Here is a 13,583-nt window from a genome sequence, read left to right as displayed (position 1 = left end):
ATATCACGCAAAAGTAAAATTTACTGAGAAATCTGTTCAAGCATTATTTATTTCATACTATAATTCTTAAGACATCGCTAGAGAATTTTCAAATGAAGCCTTGTTGTTCACATTTACAAATTCTCATGTGACACTTAATATCTCCTAAAAAGGTCTAATTACAAAAAAATTCATGGGGCTTCCCTGGTGTCACAGTGGTTGAGAGCCCGCCTGCCAATTCAGGGGATGTAGGTTTGAGCCCTGGTCCGGGAAGAATCCACATGCCACGGAGCAGCTGGGCCCGTGCGCCACAGCTGCTTAGCCTGTGCTCTGGAGCCCGCAAGCCACAACTACCGAGCCCGTGTGCTACAACTACTGAAGCCCGCATGCCTAGAGCCCGTGCTCTGCAACAAGAGAAGCCACCGCAATGAGAAGCCCACGCACGGCAAGGAAGACTAGCCCCTACTAGCCGCAACTCGAGAAAGCCCGCAAGCGGCAACGAAGACCCAGTGCAGCAAAAATAAATACATAAAATTAATTAATTTTTAAAAAAAGAAAAAAATTCACATATGAACCACTACCTTCTGGTTTCTTTGGGAAATTTGCCTGTTGAAATACTTGTTCTAATACGTTAATATCAAGGGTGCAGTATGTATTTTTCCAGAATTGAGTAAGGAAAGAATCAAAGTCGCAACATTTTACATGGGCTTTCCTTCATTTATAGAAACATTACTAATGCATCTTTAAGACACTTTCCCTCTATACAGTATCAGTGGGTTACAATAAGCCAAGAGTTTAGATTCTTATCCCAGTTTTTTTTTCCAACCAAAAAATAAATTAAGTTGTAAAGTATTTGGACAGAGCCAGCAACATGCCATGTAAAAAGTTAACACCCTTAGAGGGATCATAAAGACAACCTTCATAACTGCATCCATCACGTTCATCATAAAGAGTTAAGCTAATTAACCCAATCCCAATTATCAAATTATAAATAGAGGAAAGTTACACTTACAAAGTGAAAAGTATTTTGAAAAAGAAGTGATTTACTAGAAAAAGTTAACCTCAGTGAAACTAGGTAGCATTATTTTTTAGTTCAAAAAATGAACTAAAAATGAAAACTAGATTTTCATTTAAGTTTTATACTTATTTGTTAATATTCTTGTGATATATTTTAAGCGATATATTTAAGTGATATATTTCAATAAAAATATAGGGCTTCCCTGGTGGTGCAGTGGTTGAGAGTCCGCCTGCTGATGCAGGGGACGCGGGTTCATGCCCCGGTCTGGGAAGATCCCACATGCCGCGGAGTGGCTGGGCCCGTGAGCCATGGCCACTGAGCCTGCGCGTCCGGAGTCTGTGCTCCGCAACAGGAGAGGCCACAGCAGTGAGAGACCCGCGTACCGCAAAAAAAAAAAAAAAAAAAAAAAAAAAAAAATATATATATATATATATATATATATATATATAATACTTCCTTCATTCTCATGTTTCAGTTCTTATTCTAGACAAACCTTTTACTTTTAGTACAATGTAAAATCTTAGATCAATTAAAGAAATGCAAAAGGATGCTGCCATCAACCTAAAAAGAACTTACAATGTCCATTTTTAGTACCTGTAATCTTATTCTGAAATCAATTCATCTTGTTGATAATAAAAGCAAATATTAACAAAATTTTTAATATTCTAGATACAAAACAAGAAACATAACATACCTAAGATAGCCTGTCAATATCCTCTTTATCTCACCACATGAGACAATGAAAATCTTTCTGGATTTGAAACTTCTTTTAGTGTATTTCTTTTTCATTTTAAAGCAGTAGTTGAAAAATACTAAGAGATGAGATCCAAAACCTTCCTCCAGTGCTACCAGAGTGCATGACTTCTCTGCTTGGCAGGATGTGGTCCAAGCTTTCTTTTTACCCAAACTAGAGAGCAAGGTTGTCAGTTAATTCCCTAAGTTTGAGACAGCCTCTTTTTTGAGCGCAAACCTATTTAGAAAACTGATCTCATTCGAAAGGGAACAACATAAATCAAATCAATATCCAACTGTGTGCTTTACTTAGAAAACTGAAAGAAAACAATCATAAGTAGAAACTGTTATGAGGTAGAATAATTTTAAGTCATAATGCATATAGTTCGATGAAATACCTGAAATCAATAGCATTGAGTCCAAGCAGCATGCCAGCAAGCATATTTGCTTCCTCACCCAAGACAATTGCTCCATCTTCATAAAATCTCCTAAAAAATGAAATGGGTGAACACATAAATATTAAAAACTGACTGAAGTTTCATCTACAGAAATCACTTAGAGCCCAAGCTGAAGTAGAAAGAACTAAATTTCATTTAATTTGTCACAACAGGAACATACTTGGATCACTCAAGTCTTGCAGATATTGCTGCCACCGTAACAAAGAAAATCATCCTAAATGCTTATACCTCTCTTAAAAAAAATCCCCAAAGTGACTCATTCAAGGGGTCTACAGTGTCTAGCATTTTTCTCTAAGAGTGAAGCAATATAAATGTAAACTGAAAGGTGGTAAATTCACAGTCATTTATACTGGTCTATTTTCAATACTATGTAGATTATTATTCTATACATAGAACAAACACAAACATACATTCTATTTTTCTGTAATTCCAAAGGTTATTAACTAAATTAAGAACTAGGAAGGTGTGATTAATAGTAATTTATGCTAACTTTTAAATTAACACTACAATACTAATAGGGCAGATGGGCTAGCAAGGTGGCTGTGTATGAAAAAAAAGTATTCATCATATCTTTGACAAAAAGTGAATATGAATCTATCCTTGCTAATTCCTGGAAAGCTTTCTGTTTTGGTTAATGTTAATTTTTTTTTTTTTTTTTTGCGGTATGCGGGCCTCTCACTGTTGTGGCCTCCCCCGTTGCGGAGCACAGGCTCCGGACGCGCAGGCTCCGGACGCGCAGGCTCAGCGGCCATGGCTCACGGGCCCAGCCGCTCCGCGGCATATGGGATCCTCCCAGACCGGGGCACGAACCCGTATCCCCTGCATCGGCAGGCGGACTCTCAACCACTTGCGCCACCAGGGAGGCCCAATGTTAATTTTTAAAGTACTAAAGTTTTATTTTAAAATATTTAAAATAAATATTTTGAAAAAAATATTATTTAATATGGGCTTAAGGTATTTTTCCACAAAAGAATGTAAGATCATTGAATTTACTTTTTTAAAAATAATAGTATGCAAAAACTAGTTTATGTCCAGTAACAGGGATAATTAAATTGTTATAACTATTTATATTACACATAGTCAACACCACTCTATAACACCCCACTAACTAAAAGGAAAGTTTCTTATTAAATGAAATTTGTCTTGCTCTTTTCTATAGTCATGAGTTTATAAAGGCTGCATGTAAAGTTTATAATACTATCATCAATACTGCATAGTCCACAGTTTACCAAATTCTTTTACAATCATACTATTTAATAATTGCAAAGCCCATGAAGTAAATGCTGAAGGAATTATCATTCATTTCAAACTCACCACCAAGAAGTGAGTCAGGTTAAAACAATTTGCCCAAGCTTATGTTGATAAACTTATCAAGGAGGAAAACCAATCCTTCTTACTTTAAGTTCCACATATTTTCTGTTAAATCATAATACTTCTTTTAAAACAAAAATATTTAAAGAGAATTTAACCTCTGTTATGGACCTTAAGGAATTTTACATGAATAAAAAGTACACAGAAAAATAAGAGACAACTCTTTACCCTCTGACAGATGTAAGGCTGTCAACAAACATGGTGGGAAGACTAGCTTGGATTAGATGTTTTCTGTTTCCTTGGAAATATGGGAATTGTTTTTATTCATTTACATAAAAGGAGAAAAACTAAAAGTTCCAGCCTAACAAAGATTAGTAAAATAAATGGAAGTAATTTCTACATGTTCAACTGAGGTGTTCCACAAAAAGGTAATCTAAGATATATAGATTTGTCTAAAAGATATTTACACAAATCTATATATCTGAGATCTTGTCCCTGCCCCAATGGCTAAATCGGCTGTTGACAGAATACTTTATCAACTCCTGGAAGAACTATGATTCCAATGGTTCTAGACCACCACACTCTATGGGACACATGTGTTTGTTCTGGCTTTTGACACTGGCAATCACCCATTATTCCTAGTACTTCCCTATATAAGAAAAGGTCTACTTTTGTTTGCCACCTTGAGCCCACCATGTTTTAAAGTACATTCTAGGAGTCAGATCAAAACTATTCTTGCTTGTTTCCTAATGTTAATATTATATTAGGAACTAATGAAAAATACCTGAAACAAACAAAAACTAACTGGTTTTTAGAAAAAATTTTAAGCCTAAAGGTCATTTATATGTGTGTATATCATATTGTTTTACTGAGGTTTTTTGGCTTTTGTTTTACTACTGATTTTTTTAAGCTAACCCATATAAGTGAAGTGCTTGCTATACGTGAAATCAATAATTCCACTCAAATAAAACCAAGCATGAAGCATAATGCTGCAGAGACCTGATTTAATTTAACAGTCTTCACTGCAACAGAGGGGAAGGGAAGAAAAATGGAAGAGGAAAGGCTAGTTAAGAGAACTGTCCATTGTATGCTGAACTTTTCATTATTAGTCCTGCTTAAAAAAACAAAAAAATTTCAGTAAATGCACTTCTAAGTTTGAGATAACAAATTTTAAAAATAACAATATTTAAAAGAATACTGAAGTGATCTGAAAAAGATTATATTTCTATCATTTAATCAAAGACTTAATTAATCAAAGACAACACACTCATTCATGTATATTAGAGAGGCAGAAGCTATTAGGAAAAATTAATTTTATATTCCCTTAATCAAACCAACATATCAATAATTTTGACTGAAAATCTGATTCCTGTTATCAACATTTTCAAAGGCTTCTAAAGACTGTAAGCTTTCAATTTCTTCATTTTATCTCCGAGAAAAATTGGAACATTAAAAAAGTTTGCTTATATAACCAAGATTACGTAACCAATGAGCCAAGAGCAAAGCCTAAGATGACTAATCCAATAATAGTAACGTATATACTAAAAAAATTCCCTTTTTTTTGTTGAAAATATTTTTTGTTCTAAAGAAAATATTTTTATGAGCAGGATCTAACCAAATGAGCGTACTGACTTGCAAAAATGTATTATAAATATTGAAAGTACCAAGGTGAAAAATATATTAAAAACTTCTGTTTAAAGATTTATATAGTAGACTATATCTTTAAAGAAGTTTTGTATTTTAGAAGCAAAGGAAAACTGTGAGCAACTATTTGATATTACTGTGGTCTGGAAGAAAAGCTCCCACTTTCTATTAGGTTACTCTCTCTAATTATTTGTATGTTGACTAGAAATATATTAGAAACTAGAAAAGTATTTAAAATAATACCCTAATAAGAATAATACCCTTTTTATTAACACATATAGTTTAATTTTAGTTGAAATATGTGTCTATAATGCCATCCTTAGTGTTCATTCTGAAAGACCATTTTAAGGCCTTTCAGGTACTTCAATAACAAATATCCTTTGGGTGGGATCCAAAGTGAACAACCAGAATAGATGATGTTGATACTGCACAATATCATGCTTCAAAATTTCCTTTTTTGAGTCATAAGTTATTCCATACACTAAAAGTGCAATATTAAAATATGAGAAAGCTTATCTTATAAACCAAAGAAATTTCTTTATCAACATCTTGTTCTCTTCCCCAGTTTAGTCCTTACATAAGAAACTTGAAGGGAGGAGATAAAGAAGATTCTCCCTCATGACATACAAAACAAATTACAGCATTATAAAGATATGTTCTATTCTAAGTCAAATGGAATCAGAATGAAAAACTGGCCAAAAAATCAATCTCCAAAAGGTCTTGCTAAGAATGTGAGATTCTTTAATTATTTTTATCAATAAATACATAATATATCAAGAACTGTGTTATATCCTACAGATAAAATGGTGAACAAGGTAAACATGATCCCTCTTTATGGAGCTTATAGTCTAGGGGAGAAGACAGGCTGAAAAAAGATAATCAGAGATGGTAAGCCGTATAAAGTAAATAAATAAGTTGTTGAGGTAGAGAAAAATTAAAGGAGAACCCAACTTTGAAGAAAGTCATTAGGAAAGACATTCTCAAGTGTTTAGTCTGAGACCTTAGGCCCAGAGAAGTTTGATCACACAGGGCTCTGTAGGCCATATAACATTAACAATAATTGTAAACATTTACTGAGTGCCAGGCACAGTTATAAGTGCTTTACATGAATTATCTTGTTTAACTTTACCACCAAATACTATGCCATGGAGGGAGTAAGCAATTTACCCAAGATTCCACAGCCAGAAAGTGGCGAATCCAGGGTCTGACTCCAGGGAACATATTTGCAGAGCCTGCTGGCTAAAGTAATGAGAAACCATTTCAATGTTTAAAGTGGGAACTGACAGGATCCCTTTTAAGAAGACTAGCTGGAAGCTGGGTGGCTACTGGGAGGGGGCAAACTGGAATCTCAGTTGGGAGGCCAATAGGGGAGTATAAGCAAGAGATGAGAGAGGTACGCATTACTCTTGCAGCCATGGCGATAAAGGTAAATGGGTAGATTCGAGATAGATTTTGGAGACAGGATCAAAAAGAGTTGCTACTGGAATGACTGGAAGGAATGAAGGAGAGGTGCTTCCCTGATGGCGCAGTGGTTAACAATCCACCTGCCAATGCAGGTGACATGGGTTTGAGCCCCGGTCCAGGAAGATCCCACATGCTGTGGATCAACTAAGCCCGTGCGCCACATGGCTAAGCCTGCGCTCTAGAGCCCATGAGCCACAGTTACTGAGCCCACGCGCCTAGAGCCCATGCTCCGCAACAAGAGAAGCCACCACAATAAGCAGCCCGTGCACCGCAACGAAGGGTAGCCCCTGCTCGCCGCAACTAGAGAAAGCCCGCGTGCAGCAACGAAGACCCAATGAAGCCAGAAATAAAATAAATTTATATTAAAAAATGAAGGAGAAAGAGGAATCAAACATGAATTTCAGATTCTGACTTTGTCAGCCATGTAAGTAGGGCAGCGAAACCATTTGCCAAGAAGTGGGTTAACAGGGTTGCAGGATGGGGTGGGGCAGGGAATCAAGAAATCTGAACTATCTAGCTAGAGGTTTAAATGTGGTGCCACCACCATACAGGTGGTATTTAAAGTTCCAGGGAGATGGATGAAATTCTGAGAAGAGAAAGAAGAGCACACAACAGAGGACTGAGCCCAGAGAATACTGACACTAAGAAGCTGTGAAGAGTAAAAGAAGCCTGAGAAAGAGCAGTTATAGAGGGAGAAAGAAAAGCCAGGGAATGCTGTATAAGTTAAAAGCAGAGAGGTTTTTCAAGAAAGAGGAAGTTTTCAACTATTTTAGTTGTACAATGAAGTACAATGTGGACAGAGAAATGTCCATTATGTTTGGGTAGTTTGTGGATTATTGGTATTCTCTTAAAATTATCCTTGGTGGAGTGGTGAGAGGCAGAAGCTGGATGAGAATAAAGAGTGACTCTCAGGTAAGGAGATGAAAGTGTGTATAAAGATTTTTGAGAAGTCTGGTGATGAAGCAGAACATGGAAATGAGCAGTATGAGAGGGAAATACAGGTTCAAGGGAGAAGTTTTTGTTTTTAAGGTAGGAGATACCAGTATATGCTTCTACGTGGGTGGGAATGACCCAGCAATGGGAAAGAGATTGAGGATGAGGAAAGAGAGAGGTGATAACTAAAGGAAGAGGATCTAGAAGAAAGCAGCCTCTGACAGGAGAGACATTCCATCACAACAAAAATGATTGTCTTTATTGTTAATATGATTGTTGTCTTCAGTCTTGACTCCTTGGGCTTTTCATCGGCCGTGGCGAGCTCCAGACCCTCCTCAGCTACCACTTCACAAATGAGGTACCAGGTCCCACAGAACAAGTACATAAGCAAGGACCAGGAGCAGCAGCAGCAGCTTTTCCTTCCTTTTTATGGCTGAATAATATTCCACTGCATGGAATGTACATTTTGCTTACCCCTTCATCAGTTGATGGATATTTGGGTTCTCTCGCCTTTTTGGCTATTATAGATTATGCTATGAACATCTGTGTACATGTTTTTTTGGTGAACATATGGTTTTAATTCTCTTGGATATCTGTATCTATTTATCTAGGATTCATGTGCTGGGACATATAGTAACTCTACATTTAACCTTATGAGGAATCGCCAGGCTGTTTTTCAAAGTGGTTGCAGCATTTTACTTTCCCACAATCAATGTATAACCGTTGCAATGTTTCTACATCCTTACCAACACTTGTTATTATATGTTCTTTTTTTTTTTTTTTTTGCGGTACACAGGCCTCTCACTGTTGTGGCCTCTCCCGTTGAGGAGCACAGGCTCCGGACGCACAGGCCCATCGGCCATGGCTCACGGGCCCAGCCGCTCCGCGGCATGTAGGATCTTCCCAGACCGGGGCACAAACCCGTGTCCCCGGCATCGGCAGGCGGACTCTCAACCACTGCGCCACCAGGGAAGCCCATACATGTTCTTTTGATCATGGCCATCCTAGCAGGTGTGCAGTGGTATCTTGCAGTTTGGATTTGAATTTCCCTGATGGCTACTGATGTTACACATCTTTCATGTGTTTCTTGGTCATTTGTGTACCTTCTTTGGAAAAATGTCTATTCAGATTCTTTGCCCATTTTAAAATTTAAAAATATTTTATTACTGAGTTGTAAGAGTTCTTTATATATATTTCACAATCAAGTCTCTTATCAGATATAGGCTTTGCAAATATTTTCTCCAGTTCTGTGGATTGTTTTTTCACTTTCTTGAAGATATTCTTCAAAGCAATAAGCTCCACATTTTGATTCTGTCCAATTTATCTATTTTCCTTTTGCTGCTTGGGTGTTTAGTAACATGTCTAGGAAACTACCACCTAATCCCAGGTCATGCAGATTTTCATCTATGCTCTCTTCTAAGGGCTTTACTTTTAGGTCTGAGCCATTTCGAGTTAACTTTGTATGTGCTGTGTGGCAGCAGTCCACAAGCACCTTTTAATGACGTTTATTTTTTTCATCTTAATAATGTAGAACTTGCAAACAGATTCAGATTCCTACAGGCCTTCTTAGTTCTTGAAAGGTGTGGTAATGTATCACTACCCTATCTACTCTTCTATCCTTTAGAAAAGTGCTTATCCACTCCTTTTTCTTCCCCCTTTGTGACAGCTGAGTAATTCTGAAGTTTTACTTTATACGTTACTCTTCTCTTACTCCTACTATCATAACGAGAAGATTAACGTTTCTTTGAACACTACTTTTGTCATCATAAATGAAATATTGTGGGGCAACTGCAAAGTAATAAACAGGATTCCACACAGTAATTTTTTCTCTACTTTATATTTTCCACAGTTGTTACTTCAAAATCTTACCAGAATATTTTCGATCTTGTTTCAAATGTCACATTTGTATTCTTTAGCTTAATTTTTCTAATTATTTTTCAGGCTGCGGGTGAGGAGAAAGTAAAACTTTGAGCAAATTATTCAGTTGCTACCTTACTTCTCTATCTCTAGGTTTTCCCAGTAACCTACCAAAATAATTCCTTCTTTTTTTTTTTTAGCTTGGATTCTCTCCTTGAGTCTGCCAACTTCCCACCTCTGGCTCTTTCCCAAGAACACCCCAATCCCTAAACCTTCAAGGATTTTTTCAATGGCTCACCAAGATATCCTCCACCGTAGCAAAAAGATCACATGAATTTCTCTAATACTTTGGAGCGATCGTCATGTACTTCAGAAGACTTATCGTAGTTGTGCTCCCCACAGTTCCTCTACCCAATCTTATCCTTGGATTTTCACTGATCAGTACTTTCAAGCTGCCTGTCTTAGCTGATGTAGCTCCTCCTTCTGTATTGGGGTAAACACTTGTATCACCATTTTAAAAGACCTCATTACTCTCTATCTGTGAAGAGTAGAACAAGAAGAAATCACTTGATTCAGATACTCTCAAGATTCCTAAAGAATTAGAGATCATTTCTCATTGTTCTACAAGCGCTTATGTCAGGGAGAATCCAGACAAAAGGTAAGGAATAACTCTTCTTTCCAAAAGTACGCTTGTTATTTTACAAACCTAATCTTCCAAATACATATGTTTTCGCTAGGGGTTCACAATCAAATGTATTTATAATTAGTAAGTTTCTCTGGTTTGATTTCAGTTAAAAAAAAGTAGTGTAAATAGTTAAGAAAAAAGACTGTCTTTTTGCAACTGCCTTTCTTTAGTTAACTTTTAGGATGAGAGTTCTGAAGTTAACTACTCACTTCATTTCTTGATAATTACAGAGCCATCATGGTCACATTTAAGTACTGTGTGTGTTTCTGTGTATATAAATATGATGTATTTCTGTGCCTGTATAAACATATACTAAGCCATGTTTATATTTGAATAATATATGTTTATATATTGTTACAGGAACATTTTTACTTCATGAACTTTTTACAGCTGAATCACTTCCTTTTTTCAAAAAAAAAAAAAAGCTAATACCTAAAAACAAGGCAAAAAGGATTTCCCTTAAAAAATTTAAGCTACTCCCTCTAAAAATAGTCTATTCAAGTACTACTTCTACCCCACCCAACTGTGTAAACTAAGAACAAGACTAACAACTTAGAGAGATTTTTTTTTTCTTAAATTTATTTATTTTATTTATTTATTTTTGGCTGCACTGGGTCTTCGTTAATGCACACAGGCTTGCTCTAGTTGCGGCGAGCAGGGGCTACTCTTCGTTGCGGTACGTGGTCTTCTCATTGCAGTGGCTTTTCTTGTTGCAGAGCATGGGCTCTAGGCACGCGGGCCTCAGCAGTTGTGGCACATGGGCTCAGCAGTTGTGGCTCGCGGGCTCCAGAGAGTAGGCTCAGTAGTTGTGGCACACGGGCTTAGTTGCTCCGTGGCATGTGGGGTCTTCCTGGACCGGGGCTCGAACCCATGTCCCCTGCATTGGCAGGTGGATTCTTAACCACTGCGCCACCAGGGAAACCCTAGAGAGATTATTAATGCTTTACTTTCTATTTAGAAAAGACTATCTTGTTATTGTATAGGAGATAATTATGGTATAAACTTGGTTTTGATTTCACTAATTTAGGATTTTTAGGTTTGATCTATGAGATTCTGATACTACTTTTATTTTTGAAGCCTTATTATCTTCAATATTTACTATCTTCCATAATTAAATGTATTTACTAGTGATGATAAATAAAACAAATGTTTCATTGCATAAGATTTATTTCAAATGTCTAAGAGTTTATTATCATCTCACTGTCTATCTTTAGAAATATCTCAAGAGTATCATATTGCTTTAAAAGAATTCAATAAGCATATATCAGATTTACTTTATGCAAATACTTCTTGGAGTTAAAAGTCTTTATATCCTGGTCAAATTTATAATGATAATTTTTTTCTTTGTATCTTACAAATAAAAAATTTTTGTTTTATTACCTAAAAACATAGAGACACCTAAGTAAAGATATTGTAATCTGTATCAGCTAGTTAGCTAAAAGAATGTGTCATAATAAAGGCCCAGATTTTCTCAAAATCCAAAATATCAAATATGGCATCAGGACATGAAATTAAGATTCCAGATACATGATTTCTGTATATATATTCCTAATTTTCTGTCAAAACTGGTTTACAGTCACTCTCTTCTTTAAGAAATATGATTAACGAGGTAGAAATAAGTATGGTAATTTAGAAGTGTCTAAGGCAGTGCTGTCTGATAGAACTTTCTGCTGTGAAGCACTGTTCTATATCTGTGCTGTCCAATTTGGTTGCCATTAACCACACAGGCCAGTGAACACCTAAAATGTGATAAAGCAACTGAAGAACTGAATCAGTAATTTTATTTTTTGTTGTTGTTTTTTGTTTTCTTTTTTTGCAGTACGTGGGCCTCTCACTGTTGTGGCCTCTCCCGTTGCGGAGCACAGGCCCCAGACGCGCAGGCTCAGCAGCCATGGCTCATGGGCCTAGCCGCTCCGTGGCATGTGGGATCTTCCCGGACCGGGGCATGAACCTGTGTCCCCTGCATCGGCAGGCGGACTCTCAACCACTGCGCCACCAGGGAAGCCCTACTTTTTTTTTAAATAAATTTATTTATTTTATTTATTTATTTTTGGCTGTGCTGGGTCTTCATTACTGCGTGTGGGCTTTCTCTAGTTGCGGCGAGTGAGGGCTACTCTTCATTGCGGTGCACAGGCTTCTCACTGAGGTGGCTTCTCTTGTTGCAGAGCATGGGCTCTAGGTGCGTGGGCTTCAGTAGTTGTGGCACGTGGGCTCTAGAGCGCAGGCTCAATAGTTGTGGCCCACAGGCTTCACTGCTCTGCAGCATGTGGGATCTTCCTGGATCAGGGCTCAAAACCGTGTCCCCTGCATTGGCAGATGGATTCTTAACCACTGCGTCACCAGGGAAGCCCAGTAATTTTACTTAATTTCAATTTTAATTTACACAGTGGCATGTGGTTAGTGGCGACTGTATTGAATAGTACATATCTAGGATATTGAAAATATTGAATATTTTCATTTACAAATACTACTGAAATGGGAAAAAAGTGGTTTCTTTAACAAAAGCTATAAATATAGATTAGCAGACCACAGCTGAGTAGGAATGACTGTTGTCCTAATATGAACCTTTTCTTGACCATCATAAAAAATTAATAAAGTCATGTTTTGCACAATGTACCATCTTACAACCCAAGAGGAACATTGGTATAGACTGCCCTAAAAAGACAATTGAGCAATCATTAATTATATTATATAAGAATTAAAGAAGTGAATGATTCATTTATTCTTTAAAAGCAATGAAATAAATATTGTGGTGTGGAAAGAGAAAGAATGCTATAGGAATTTCACAGATTTTTCTTCAAATTGGTTAGAAAAAAGTCTGTGGGGAGAAGGAAACTTCACGTGTTGAAAAAGTAAGAATCAGAAATTGGTCAGAAAAAAGATATTCCAGGCAGAATGTGAGGCTTGAAAAGATAAACCAAGGTAAGATGTTTAGTTGAGAAACTGCATTTTCCTGAGAAGACAGTGGATTTATCTGAGAAGTACAAAAAGGAGGAAATAAAATAGGTGAGGACTTTAAAAACAAATGCGTCTTCATCTATTCTTACTGCTAAGACTTCTGGTAAATCTTTTAAATATATATTGAAAGTTAAAAGGACTTTTAAACCTGGTTGTTTTGAAGTCTCTCAGAGCTGTAGAGATGTATTCAGATAAATGTTTTTCCATGAGTGCTACTCTGATCCAGGCTCTACCCTAAAAGCAAGAAGAAAGAATCAAACATGAAAAAAAAAATTAGAAGTTAAAATATATTTTGCCTGCTATGTCATAAAAATATAAACATTTTAATATGCAAAGAATAACTCACTCAAAATATGCATTTGATAAAGACTAAAAAATATTTAAGTAGATAAGATGAGGTAAATTTTAATTATATATAGTATATACTTTGTTCTCTGAAGGTGTAGGGTAGATCATGTCAGATTAACTTTCTAGCATCTGAAGGGACATAACCATTAGTATTGACTTAACTTGGGTTAGAGACTTCTTGTGAATTTTAGAAGGA

At 36.5% G+C, this 13,583-nt stretch overlaps 1 protein-coding gene across 7 annotated transcripts in view; it reads right to left on the bottom strand.

The window, feature by feature from the left end:
- The window catches only part of RUNDC3B (RUN domain containing 3B), a 148,102-nt gene that overhangs the window by 59,946 nt on the left and 74,573 nt on the right, over positions 1-13,583 (bottom strand). For 6 of the 7 annotated variants that reach the window (XM_060107963.1, XM_060107964.1, XM_060107968.1 and 3 more), the window contains 2 exons: positions 13,188-13,273; positions 2,128-2,217 (listed from right to left, as the gene is read on the bottom strand). In XM_060107963.1, the coding sequence (XP_059963946.1) occupies positions 2,128-2,217; positions 13,188-13,273 (176 nt within the window). The remainder of the gene's footprint in view (positions 1-2,127; positions 2,218-13,187; positions 13,274-13,583) is intronic. The other variant, XM_060107966.1, reaches the window with a different exon arrangement.

Source organism: Mesoplodon densirostris, chromosome 9 (genome assembly GCF_025265405.1).
Source record: "Mesoplodon densirostris isolate mMesDen1 chromosome 9, mMesDen1 primary haplotype, whole genome shotgun sequence".
NCBI lineage: Eukaryota > Metazoa > Chordata > Mammalia > Artiodactyla > Ziphiidae > Mesoplodon > Mesoplodon densirostris.
The sequence above is the reverse complement of the archived record's forward strand: the minus strand, read 5'-3'. Positions and strand labels throughout refer to the sequence as shown.